Source organism: Choloepus didactylus, assembly GCF_015220235.1.
Source record: "Choloepus didactylus isolate mChoDid1 chromosome Y unlocalized genomic scaffold, mChoDid1.pri SUPER_Y_unloc1, whole genome shotgun sequence".
NCBI classification, from domain to species: domain Eukaryota; kingdom Metazoa; phylum Chordata; class Mammalia; order Pilosa; family Megalonychidae; genus Choloepus; species Choloepus didactylus.
Window position 1 is genome coordinate 269,279 of NW_023637624.1, and position 14,180 is coordinate 283,458.

Genomic DNA, 14,180 nt, shown 5'->3' on the forward strand with positions numbered 1-14,180 from the left:
TTACATCCCAAATCACCAGGATACACATACTTTTCTAGTGCTCACTGGAACTTTCTCCAGAATAGATCATATGCTGGGACATAAAACAAGCCTCAATAAATTTAAAAAGATTGAAATTATTCAAAGCACATTCTCTGACCACAATGGAATACAATTAGAAGTCATAACCATCAGAGACTTAGAAAATTCACAAATACCTGGAGGTTAAACAACACACTCCTAAACAATCAGTGGGTTAAAGAAGAAATAGCAAGAGAAATTGCTAAATATATAGAGACGAATGAAAATGAGAACACAACATACCAAAACCTATGGGATGCAGCAAAAGCAGTGCTAAGGGGGAAATTTATAGCACTAAACCATATATTAAAAAGGAAGAAAGAGCCAAAATCAAAGAACTAATGGATCAACTGAAGAAGCTAGAAAATGAACAGCAAACCAATCCTAAACCAAGTAGAAGAAAAGAAATAACAAGGATTAAAGCAGAATAAATGACATAGAGAACAAAAAAACAATAGAGAGGATAAATATCACCAAAAGTTGGTTCTTTGAGAAGATCAACAAGATTGACAAGCCCCTAGCTAGACTGACAAAATCAAAAAGAGAGAAGACCCATATAAACAAAATAATGAATGAAAAAGGTGACATAACTGCAGATCCTGAAGAAATTAAAAAAATTATAAGAGGATACTATGAACAACTGTATGGCAACAAACTGGATAATGTAGAAGAAATGGACAATTTCCTGGAAACATATGAAACAACCTAGACTGACCAGAGAAGAAATAGAAGACCTCAACCAACCCATCACAAGCAAAGAGATCCAATCAGTCATCAAAAATCTTCCCACAAATAAATGCCCAGGGCCAGATGGCTTCACAGGGGAATTCTACCAAACTTTCCAGAAAGAACTGACACCAATCTTACTCAAACTCTTTCAAAACATTGAAAAAAATGGAACACTACCTAACTCATTTTATGAAGCTAACATCAATCTAATACCAAAACCAGGCAAAGATGCTACAAAAAAGGAAAACTACCGGCCAATCTCCCTAATGAATATAGATGCAAAAATCCTCAACAAAATACTTGCAAATCGAATCCAAAGACACATTAAAAAATCATACACCATGACCAAGTGGGGTTCATTCCAGGCATGCAAGGATGGTTCAACATAAGAAAAACAATCAATGTATTACAACACATTAAAAACTCGAAAAGGGAAAAATCAATTGATCATCTCAATAGATGCTGAAAAAGCATTTGACAAAATCCAACATCCCTTTTTGATAAAAACACTTCAAAAGGTAGGAATTGAAGGAAACTTCCTCAACATGATAAAGAGCATATATGAAAAACCCACAGCCAGCATAGTACTCAATGGTGAGAGACTGAAAGCCTTCCCTCTAAGATCAGGAACAAGACAAGGATGCCCGCTGTCACCACTGTTATTCAACATTGTGCTGGAAGTGCTAGCCAGGGCAATCCGGCAAGACAAAGAAATAAAAGGCATCCAAATTGGAAAAGAAGAAGTAAAACTGTCATTGTTTGCAGATGATATGATCTTATATCTAGAAAACCCTGAGAAATCAACGATACACCTACTAGAGCTAATAAACAAATTTAGCAAAGTAGCGGGATACAAGATTAATGCACATAAGTCAGTAATGTTTCTATATGCTAGAAATGAACAAACTGAAGAGACACTCAAGAAAAAGATACCATTTTCAATAGCAACTAAAAAAATCAAGTACCTAGGAATAAACTTAACCAAAGATGTAAAAGACCTATACAAAGAAAACTACATAACTCTACTAAAAGAAATAGAAGGGGACCTTAAAAGATGGAAAAATATTCCATGTTCATGGATAGGAAGGCTAAATGTCATTAAGATGTCAATTCTACCCAAACTCATCTACAGATTCAATGCAATCCCAATCAAAATTCCAACAACCTACTTTGCAGACTTGGAAAAGCTAGTTATCAAATTTATTTGGAAAGGGAAGATGCCTCGAATTGCTAAAGACACTCTAAAAAAGAAAAACGAAGTGGGAGGACTTACACTCCCTGACTTTGAAGCTTATTATAAAGCCACAGTTGCCAAAACAGCATGGTACTGGCACAAAGATAGACATATAGATCAATGGAATCGAATTGAGAATTCAGAGATAGACCCTCAGATCTATGGCCGACTGATCTTTGATAAGGCCCCCAAAGTCACTGAACTGAGCATAATGGTCTTTTCAACAAATGGGGCTGGGAGAGTTGGATATCCATATCCAAAAGAATGAAAGAGGACCCCTACCTCACCCCCTACACAAAAATTAACTCAAAATGGACCAAAGATCTCAATATAAAAGAAAGTACCATAAAACTCCTAGAAGATAATGTAGGAAAACATCTTCAAGACCTTGTATTAGGCGGCCACTTCCTAGACTTTACACCCAAAGCACAAGCAACAAAAGAGAAAATAGATAAATGGGAACTCCTCAAGCTTAGAAGTTTCTGCACCTCAAAGGAATTTCTCAAAAAGGTAAAGAGGCAGCCAACTCAATGGGAAAAAATTTTGGAAACCATGTATCTGACAAAGACTGATATCTTGCATATACAAAGAAATCCTACAACTCAATGACAATAGTACAGACAGCCCAATTATAAAATGGGCAAAAGATATGAAAAGACAGTTCTCTGAAGAGGAAATACAAATGGCCAAGAAACACATGAAAAAATGTTCAGCTTCACTAGCTATTAGAGAGATGCAAATTAAGACCACAATGAGATACCATCTAACACCGAGTTAGAATGGCTGCCATTAAACAACAGGAAACTACAAATGCTGGAGGGGATGTGGAGAAATTGGAACTCTTATTCATTGTTGGTGGGACTGTATAATGGTTCAGCCACTCTGGAAGTCAGTCTGGCAGTTCCTTAGAAAACTAGATATAGAGCTACCATTCGATCCAGCGATTGCACTTCTCGGTATATACCCGGAAGATCGGAAAGCAGTGACACGAACAGATATCTGCACGCCAATGTTCATAGCAGCATTATTCACAATTGCCAAGAGATGGAAACAACCCAAATGTCCTTCAACAGATGAGTGGATAAATAAAATGTGGTATATACACACGATGGAATACTACGCGGCAGTAAGAAGGAACGATCTGGTGAAACATATGACAACATGGATGAACCTTGAAGACATAATGCTGAGCGAAATAAGCCAGGCACAAAAAGAGAAATATTATATGCTACCACTAATGTGAACTTTGAAAAATGTAAAACAAATGGTTTATAATGTAGAATGTAGGGGAACTAGCAGTAGAGAGCAATTAAGGAAGGGGGAACAATAATCCAAGAAGAACAGATAAGCTATTTAACGTTCTGGGGATGCCCAGAATGACTATGGTCTGTTAATTTCTGATGGATATAGTAGGAACAAGTTCACAGAAATGTTGCTATATTATGTAACTTTCTTGGGGTAAAGTAGGAACATGTTGGAAGTTAAGCAGTTATCTTAGGTTAGTTGTCTTTTTCTTACTCCCTTGTTATGGTCTCTTTGAAATGTTCTTTTATTGTATGTTTGTTTCTTTTTAACTTTTTTTCATACAGTTGATTTAAAAAAGAAGGGAAAGTTAAAAAAAAAAAAAAAGAAAAAAGAAAAACAAGGAAAAAAAAAAAGATGTAGTGCCCCCTTGAGGAGCCTGTGGAGAATGCAGGGGTATTCGCCTACCCCACCACCATGGTTGCTAACATGACCACAGACATAGGGGACTGGTGGTTGATGGGTTGAGCCCTCTACCATAAGTTTTACCCTTGGGAAGACGGTTGCTGCAAAGGAGAGGCTAGGCCTCCCTATATTTGTGCCTAAGAGTCTCCTCCTGAATGCCTCTTTGTTGCTCAGATGTGGCCCTCTCTCTCTGGCTAAGCCAACTTGAAAGGTGAAATCACTGCCCTCCCCCCTACGTGGGATCAGACACCCAGGGGAGTGAATCTCCCTGGCAACGTGGAATATGACTCCCGGGGAGGAATGTAGACCCGGCATCGTGGGACGGAGAACATCTTCTTGACCAAAAGGGGGATGTGAAAGGAAATGAAATAAGCTTCAGTGGCAGAGAGATTCCTAAACGAGCCGAGGATCACTCTGGTGGGCACTCTTACGCACACTTTAGACAACCCTTTTTAGGTTCTAAAGAATTGGGGTAGCTGGTGGTGGATACCTGAAACTATCAAACTACAACCCAGAACCCATGAATCTCGAAGACAGTTGTATAAAAATGTAGCTTATGAGGGGTGACAATGGGATTGGGAAAGCCATAAGGACCAAACTCCACTTTGTCTAGTTTATGGATGGATGATGTAGAAAAGTAGGGGAAGGAAACAAACAGACAAAGGTACCCAGTGTTCTTTTTTACTTCAATTGCTCTTTTCACTCTAATTATTATTCTTGTTATTTTGTGTGTGTGCTAATGAAGGTGTCAGGGATTGATTTAGGTGATGAATGTACAACTATGTAATGGTACTGTAAACAATCGAAAGTACAATTTGTTTTGTATGACTGCGTGGTATGTGAATATATCTCAATAAAATGATGATAAAAAAATAATAAATAAAATAGATTGGGGTGATAAATGCAGAACATATGATGGTACTATGAACAGTTGATTGTACACCATGGATGATTGTATGTATGTGACTATATCTCAAGAAACTGAATTTAATTTAAAAAAAAATAATCTTTAGAAAGATGCTGTAAAAAATAAAAAATAAAAAAGAAGACATTCGTGCATTCAAGGCAGCCTTTGCCAAGAGAAGAGGGACGCCATCATGGAGCCCATTAGGAAGTGATTGCACTTTTTGGGCATTCTGATTCTTTCTTTCTTCTTTCTTCTTCTTCCTTCCTTCCTTCTTCTTTCTTTCTTTCTTTCTTTCTTTCTTTCTTTCTTTTTTTTTTTTTTTTTTTTATATTTTGATTTTCTTAATCCTCACAACAACCCTATGAAGTAGGTACTATCATAATCCCCATTTACAGGTGAGGAAACTGAGGCACAAGAGAGGTTGAGTAATTTGCCCAAAGCCACATATCTATTAAATGATGTTGTGGATTTTAAAACCAGGCAGCCTGGCTTCAGAGTCTGTGCTCTAAGCATGTCCCACTCTCCCTTCCTGTCACCTCTGGGATATTTCAGCAAACACAGAATTTCCCTAATGCCAGCAGCAGCAAGGCCATACAGTGTCAAAACTTCACACAATATCCGGCTAGTCCCCAAAGCTCTAAGAAATAATTCTTTATATCCTAATTTGGATATTTTTCATTTTCCTCACTGTCTTTGCTGATATTGGCAGGATCTGGTTTTGGATTTGCTGTCATCTGTGGTAATGGAAAGAAGCAGAAGAGAAAATTTTGACTATAGGAAGAAAAGACTCTGGAGCAGTTGCAAAGGCAGTATACTGGGAGAGTCAGACTCTTCTCAAAGCGAGTCCAGATCTTTCAATTCCCCTTTTCTTTTTCTTCCTGATGATATATAGTATGGTGGTTTGGAGCATTCCACCCCAGAAAAACATGTTCTTAAACTTAATCCATTCCTGTGGGTGTGAGCCCATTATATAAGTAGGACCTTTTGATGAGGTTACTTCAATTAAGGTGTGACCACCTCAATCAAGGGGTCTTAATCCTATTACTGGAGTCCTTTATAAGTGGAATGAAATTCAGACAGAGAGAGAGAGAGAGAGAGCCACTGAGGGAGCAGCCAGAAGCTGAACATCAATGGAACCTGGAAAAGAAGGGAGAGACCAGGAGATGCCATCATGTGCCTTGCCATGTGACAGCCTAAGGACCAAGGATCACCAGCAGCCAGCCCCAGAAACCACAGTCTTCAGGGAGAGAGAATTGCCTTGATGACACCTTGATTTGTAGTTTCTGTTAGCCTCAAAACCATGAGCAAATACATTCTCATTGTTTAACCCAACCCATTGCATGGTATAGGCTTGAGCAGCAAAGGAAAAACAATATGCTCCCATTTTTTCCAGCTGGGTATTGTTGTGCAATTGTTTTCCATTTTTTTTTATGTCTATGACCAATAGTTGTTTCAGTCTCAATGGCCCCATTGTCATAGCATGTTGAAGCTCACTTAAAGGAGCTCCTGCCCCACTATTTCTCTTTTCTTCCAAGACATGTGCTTAAATATTAACAGTCATTAAATCATCACCGCAGAGCTCAGTCTAAAGGACAAAATTGAAAATAGAAGCTCAGTCTGTGCTAATTGATTGAACAGAGTCATATGAGAATACAGCTGATTTATTTTTTAAATCCAAGCCAAAGCCCAAATGAGAGATGAGGCATTTGGTCTTTGTATGGGTTGAACTATGTCGCCCCAAATGACATGCTCAAGTTGTAACCCCAGCCTTGAATTTGACTTTATTTGGAAATAGGGTCTTGGAAGATGTGATTAGTTAAGATGAGGCCAAACCAGGTTAGGGTGGGTCCTAATCCAATATGACTCCTGTCCTTAAGTAAGGAAATTTGGACACACAGTAAGAGAGACACAAGGGAAAAGGCCCTGTGAAGACAGAGGCAGAGATGGTAGTGATTAGGCTATATGCCAAGGAATGCCAGAGGTTGGCAAACATTAGAAGCTAGAAGAGGCCAGGAAAGATCTTCCCTGTGGTGGCTTGGAGTTATGTACCCCAGGAAAACAAATTCTTAATTATGGAAGTGAACCCCTTGGAAATAGGGCTTTTGATGAGGTTACTTCAGATAAAGTGTGGCCACTGAATAAGGATGGGTGTATAATCCTATTACTGGAGGCCTTACAGGGAAGACCAAAGAGAGAGAGGCCATGGGGAGCAGCCAGAAGCTGGAAGTCAACGGAACCAGAAGAGAAAGGAGAAGAACCACCATGTGTGTTGGCCATGTGATGGAAAAGCCAAGGAACCTCAAAGATTGCCAGCCAGCCAGAAAATAATGACCCTAGGAGGAAACAAGCCTTCTAGCCTCTGAAATTGTGAGCCAATAACTTCCTTTGTTAAGCCAACATATTATGGAATTTGCTTTAGCAGCTGGGAAACTAAAACACTCTCCTACAGGTTTCAGAGGAAGCATGGCCCTGCTAACACCTTGCTTTTGGATTTCTAGCCTCTGAACCATGAGACAAGAAACTTCTGTAGTTTTAAGCCATAGTTTGTAGAACTTTGTATGGCAGCCAGGAAGTAATACACCTCCTAGAAAAGGAGAAAATCTAGATCAATCTGAAGTTGAGCTCATGTTGAGGCCTCTGATAGAAAGACCCAAGAGCTCCCCCACCACATGTGTGTTCTTGAGTTCATTACTCCAGTATTAATTGCACTCTCTGTCTTTACAGGGAAACTTTATGGTGATGTTTCTTATATAGAAGAAAGACACAGACATCGGTATGAGGTAAGGCTTTCATGCCGAGTTACCATGGGATATGGATGCTTATGGGAGTAACCCCAGAGATTCGAAGAGGGCCCCCTGGAAAAGAAGTCCAGCCCTAGTGGCATCCTCCATGCTCAGGTAGGTGTGCCAGATTGCCCACCTACTCCCACTTCTAGAAGAGGCAGGTGCGGCTGAAAGAATCTGCTCCCCTTGGCTTTCCAAAGGCACAGTCTTTAAGTATCTGTACACAGAGTGTATGAGGATTCCACAGTATTCTGTCTGCTATCTCTTAGATCAAGATAAGGCCATGATTCCTTGTCCTTTAGTCCTTTACTTTTTCTTTACAGGTTTGAGAAAAAGGGGTCTTGGGCCTTCCAAAAAGGAACCTAATGCCTCTCAGGACAGAGTTGAGTCCCTGGGTATCTCAGTCCTGGTAGATTCTGGATTTGGGAAATTCTTTGGAAGTCTACATGGAGCGTGAGGCTTAGCATCACATGACTAAGGACAGTTCATTGTTGGGATTTCCAGATGAGAAGCTTAGGTTTGGGGGTGAAAATTTTCATAATGCAGATTATCTATACCAGGATTAATTAAGTATCCATTTTAATGCTTTGACTGCAAAGAACCAAAATCCCTGCTCGTTGTTCACTCAAACCAGTCTAAACAATGAGGACATTTGTTATCTCAGGTAACAGGTAATCCAGAGGCTAGACAAACTCCAGGCATGGTACACTCAGGGCTCCTGCTTGCTCTGCGTTCCTCTTGGCCCTGTCCTGTTCTGTGTATCTGCTAGGCCATCAGGCTGGTCTCCCTCATAGTTCCAAGATGGCTGCCAACAGCAACTAAGACAGGATGTGTCTCCCCCAGACATGGAATTTTATCTTCAGTCTGATGGGTCAACTTAGATTACCTGCCCACTTGTGAACTAGTAACCATTGCTAGAAATGCTGAATATTAGTGGACTTACACCTGGGCTCTTGGCATCATTCGTCTGCCAGTAGGGAAGGGATTATCATGTTTGGCTTAGACCAGTTAGCCAACTTCTGGAATGGGGAACATGGAGTCCCACAGGCCATGTAGGGGAGAGGCAGAGGGTTCTGTTTTGAAGGAGGACTAGTGGGAATGGATGCTGCAGAGGCTACCAACAGTGTCATCACAATTTAGGGAATATAATTTGCCAAGTGTAGGCCATTTTTGCTCTTATTTCCACTGTGAACTGTCCCAACTGGTGGGACAGAAATTATTGAGTTGCTTCATGTAAGTGGTGATGAGAAGATATAAGAACTGCCATGTACATGGTAGTGTACCCATTCATTCATTCACGTGCATTTTGCCTCTTGAATGCACTGGAGATGCAAGGCGGAGAAAGACAGACACGGTCTCTGTCCTCTCAGGGAGCTCACATTCTAATTGGAGAGGACAACAAATATCATAACAGATAAAAGAATTACAGATTAAACTATATATCTCATAAGAGACTTGTAACCTAGAAAATATAAAGAGTTCTTACAATGCAATAACTAAAAGACAAAAAACCCAATTAGAAATTAGATAAAGGACTCACATAGAAATTTCTCCAAAGAAGATATATAAATGGTCAATAAGCATCTGAAAAGATGCTCAACATCATCAGTCATCAGGAAAATGCAAATCTAAAACTACTTCACACCCACTAGGATGGCTATAAAAAAGACCGATAATAAAAAGTGTTGGTAGGATAGAGCATACACTGCTGGTGGGAATGCAGTATGGTGCAGCTACTGTAGGAGAAAGGCTAGCAGTTCCTCAAAAGGTCAAACGCAGAGTTACCATATGACCCAGCAATTCCACCCCTAGTATATACCCAAGAGAAATGAAAAAATATTTCCACTCAAAAACTTGTACAAGACTGTTTACAGTAGCATTGTTCATAATAGCCAAAAACTGGAAACCCTCCAATGTCCATCATATGATGAGTGGATAAATAAAATGTGGTCTATCCATACAATGAAATACTATTCAGCAATAAAAAGAAATGAAGCACTGATACATGCTACAAACATGGATGAATCTGAAAACATTATGTTGAGCAAAGAAGCCGGACACAAAAGATTACATATTATATGATTCCATTTGTATGAAATGCCCAAAATGGGAAAATCTATGGAGACGAAAGTAGATTAGTAGCTGCCAGGGGCTAGGAAGAGGAGGATGGGAGGATTAGATTAGAGGATGACAGTTGAAGGATACAAGCATTTCTTTTGGGGGTGATGAAAATGTTCTAAAATCAATTGTGGTGATGGTTGCACAACTCTGTGAGTATGCTAAAAACCATTGAATTTTACACTTTAAACAAGTTAGTTGTATGGTTATGTGAATTATAATTTAAAACTGTTACATAAAAAGAAAAATGATTACAGATTATGAGAATTGGTATAACTTCAAAATAAAAACATATGGGGCTAAGATTAAGGAAGGACAGATGGGACCCCATTTTAGTTGGAATGGTGGGGAAGAGCTGCTGTGAGGGAGAGGCTGAAAAGGAGGCCCAAAGGTTGGGAAAGAGGTAGCAATGAGATGAGCGAAAGAAGGAGCCATGAGATAAGTGCAGGGAAGGGGACTGGGCAAGCGAATGGTAGGAGCTGTGAGCTGAATCATGAAGTTGTCATCTATGATCAATATTTTAATAGAAAAATTGCTCCAAACTTCTCTTTAGAGCTTTTCTGTAACTACGCATAAAGACACATTGGGATTAGTTACAAGGGAAATATGGTAGTTTCATTCCTCAAGCAAATTTGCTCTTTGGAGAGAGTTAAGTATACATAACTCGAGGTAAGAAGCAAATATGGGGACAGGTATCAATAGCTGGTCTCAAAGCTCCAAGTCGGAATATCTGTGTCAGAGTCCTGCTATTTGGATCTCATCTTTGGGCAATAGAAAGTGGGCCTCCCAGATTTCAGGGCTGTGATTACAGTTTGTGTTTCAGGTTCATCATGAGTTTAAAAATAGGCTATGGAGGTTGAATGTGGAAATTAACTACTAGTCAGAGCATCATTGAAATGGAAAACCCACCCAGTTGATGAAGGGTCTGTATTGCACTGCTGCCCAATGACACTTAATTTCTTGTTTTCCAGGTGAACCCTAATCTGATCAACCAATTGAGCAGAATGACTTAAGTTTTGTAGGTCAGTATGACAATGGGGAGAGAATGGAAATCATTGAACTCGCAAGTAAGTGGGCGCTTGGTTTCTGAAAAGCTATGTGGTGAGTCAACGTCTTTTTCGTCGACCATAGACGTTACAGAGATATAATTTGAGACCCATATTTTCCTTCTCTTTTCCTCTCTCCTTTGAAATAAATATGCAACTGAAGGTGCATGAAAATGGACTGCTTATAATCCTAACCAGTCTGGGACCTATGAGTTCTGAACCCACCAAAAAATGGCATCTACTCTTGGCATCTTACTCTGAGTCAACCAGTTGTACAAGTAGTATATTTCCTCACCATTCCTCCCCCCCCTTGGGAGTTTGTCTGGTGTGCTTGCTCGCTACTAGGTTAGGTGCTCTGGGAAAGGCAGGCAGTTTGCTGTTGAGTAGCACCCTACTTGCCCTTGTGTGTTTGAGGAAGCATGGCAAAGTGCTCAACTGTTACTGGTACCCAGTGTTGATGTCTGTTGCATCTGGGACCCACCTCTCCATTCTACTGAGCATCCCTTTCCCTGCTGCCCATGCTGGATGGCAAGCACGGGCCACCCATTTAACTTTTGAACACAAATTGCTGCACTCTGAGAAGTTCTTATAAAACCAAACCCAACACGAAGGGATTGGACATCTGTTGAGGAATAGCAAAGAAGGAGCTGTTTGTGGTGGGGCTTGGACAACCCCCAAGACCGTAAACAAAACTCTAACGTTCGTTACTAATGAGATAAAGGACAGTATTTCTCATGCAGATCTGCAAGAACATGTTAAGCCTGTGGTCACAGCTGATCCCAGCTCTTTCTCTTGGTATTCTGCCCTGTTCGGTGTGGTAGCCGCTAGCTAACGTGTTGCTAGTGAACACTGGAAACGTGCTCAGCTAATTTTAATTAATTCAAATAGCCACATGTGGCTAGTGGCTGCCATTTGGTATAGCACAGCTTTTAATGATAATTTTAGGAGAGTAGCCTTTCTGTACAACCACTGTTTCCTTTTTGTTGTAGCAGTAGCTTTGAGTCGCCAGTGCTAAGTGATGGAATTGTGGATTTTGAATTCATTCCATACTAGATTTTTAGCTCATTTGTTAAAGCATCCCATTAAAAGCTTTTAAGTTATATTTGCTTCCCCTATAAAACATCATATTTTATCATCTTCAGTTTGATGGACACAAATTAAAATGATTTTTCCAAGTAGGAAATAGAACATGCTGTCCATACTCTGTGCTATAGTAATTTCGGGATTGGAGAGTTGCCCAAACTATGTGCTTCTTAATTTGGGAATAAACCTAGTTTTTGAGAGTTCTGATTGGGGAAAGGAGTTTGGAATCCTGGAATAGTTCCCCAGAGTTGGATGGCCATCCTTTGTTGTTGTTGTTTTTAAAGTTTTTTGTATTAGAGAAGTTGCAGGTTTACGGAAAAGTCATGCAGAAGATACAGAGTTCCCATATACCCCCCTATTATTAACACCTTGCCTTAGTGTGGGCCTTTGTTACAATTGATGAAAGAATATTATTATAAAGGTACTATTAACTATTGTTCATGGTTTACATTAGGGTCCACTGTTTGTGGTATACAGTCCTATGGGTTTTTTTAAATTTTATTTTAGTAGCATATATATATAAAACCTGAAAGTTCCCCTTATAACATCATTCAAATATATAATTCAGTGCTGTTAATTTCGTTCCCAGCACTGGCAATTCTTGCCATTCCAAAAGAGGGGATTTCAGAAACCTGGGAAAAGCTGCGTTTTCTTTTCCTATTATATCCAGCAGAACTTGAATTGCTGTATAAGGGCTTCTTACAATCCTCAAAAATGAAAATGGCTTAATTCCCCTTCCCCCAGTGATGAAGAAATATAAGTTCATTGTAAAAAATTCATACAATACAAAAAAGTAGAAGGAAGAAAGTAAAAATAGCTTGGACTCTTGCCACCTTGAGACATGACCACCACTAACGTGCCCTAAGGCTGTCTTTTCATCCACATGGAGACTGTCCATCACAAGTGGTAAACTGGCATGGGCCGAAACGTGAGTGCCAGTTCAGTTTAATGATGCTATGATGAATATACAACTTAGAGCTGGGACTATAAAAGCCCGTACCTGCTGCATTCCCAGGGGCAGCCCTCTGGGTTCAGCATGTCTCGGTTTATTTCAGGGACCCTTCCCTTGGGGAAGGAGAGACCTTGTAGCCATCCAAAAGAAAGAATGACCTAGCGTCAGCCTGAAGTCTGAGGGATACTATGGAAATAGAGGCAACAAAAAGCCCCAGGGCCTTCAAAAAGCAGACTTTGGAAAGCAGAATTCATCTTGCCATTCAAAAACATTTGCCTAACTTTGCTCACTAACACCTTCCACAAATAAAATCCCAGGTCTCTGATTAAGTGAGCTGTACTTCAAATCTGAAACTCCACTCTGAAAATGGATCACTATGATGATAAGTTAAGCAGTCTTCTCTGTAATGAGTTTCCTTAAAGATAAGACCTTGAAAGCAGTTCTCGTCTTTGCTTGCTTCAACTGCGACATGACTGTTCTCATTTCAGATCATCCCTATTTTGTTGGTGTCCAGTTCCATCCTGAGTTTGCTTCTAGGCCGATGAAGCCTTCCCCGCCGTACCTGGGCTGTTACTTGCAGCAACTGGGAACCTCAATGCCTACTTGCAACAGGGCTGCAAACTCTCCTCAAGGTAACCAGCTTGGGAACTCTCTTAGGTTTCTCATCAAATTGAATATCAATTTAGGATTTTTTTTTAAAGTGAAGAGTCATTTTTTTCTCCTAAAAAGCATAATTTTTCTCTTTTAATGAAAATAATTTAATCACTTCTATAGCACTCTGATACTGGGTAGAAGTTGAGAAATTTTTGTCATTTCGATAAGTGAAAAATGGGAGTTACTTTTGTTGACTGATTAATGAATATATATGAATATCTTATATGTTTATTGACTATTTTCTGAATAGCCTGTCGATATCCTTTGCCCTCCCTTTTTTTTTTCCCTTTTGCTATTGCTGTTTAGTGGTGGTAAGCCCATTATATATAAAGGACATTAACCCTTTGTTAGGCTGCAAATGTATTTTCAGAGTGATTTTGTTTTTCTTCTGAGTTGTCAAAGGTAGTTCTTATTTTTCCTAAAGCGTTTTAAATAAGGAGTTTTGAGTATTTTTGCTGTCATGTTTTACTTTTATGGATTCTGCTTTTAGTATATGCTCAAAGTCTTTTCCTATCAATATAAATATAACCCATATGTTTTCTCTAACACTTATATGGTTTGAATTTTAAAGTTTAAATCTATAATTTGTATGGACTTTATTTTTAGTATAGTGTGTAAGGTAGGATCTGACTTTATTTCCCCTCCACCCCTGACTATAAAGTTTTACATTGTTCCATTGATACTTTCATTTATTATTATATCTGAACCTTTGCCACTCTTTTTATTATCATAGCATTATTGTAAATCAAGCCCTTATCTACCTTACAACCATTATTTTTTAAAACATTTGAAAAATGTATTTCACTGTTCTTCCAGATGAACCCTGCAATGGTTTTAAAAATCAGATCCCAATAAAATCCCTTTGAGATTTTCTTTGGAATCTCATTAATTTAGGTTTAGTTTTGGA

At 39.3% G+C, this 14,180-nt stretch overlaps 1 protein-coding gene across 1 annotated transcript in view; it reads left to right on the top strand.

The window, feature by feature from the left end:
- The window catches only part of LOC119525872 (CTP synthase 2-like), a 100,781-nt gene extending 87,526 nt beyond the window's left edge, over positions 1-13,255 (top strand). The window contains 5 exon segments of the mRNA XM_037824670.1: positions 7,362-7,417; positions 10,510-10,531; positions 10,534-10,605; positions 13,108-13,179; positions 13,182-13,255. Coding sequence (XP_037680598.1) covers positions 7,362-7,417; positions 10,510-10,531; positions 10,534-10,605; positions 13,108-13,179; positions 13,182-13,255 — 296 coding nt within the window.
- Positions 13,256-14,180: the final 925 nt, after the last annotated feature.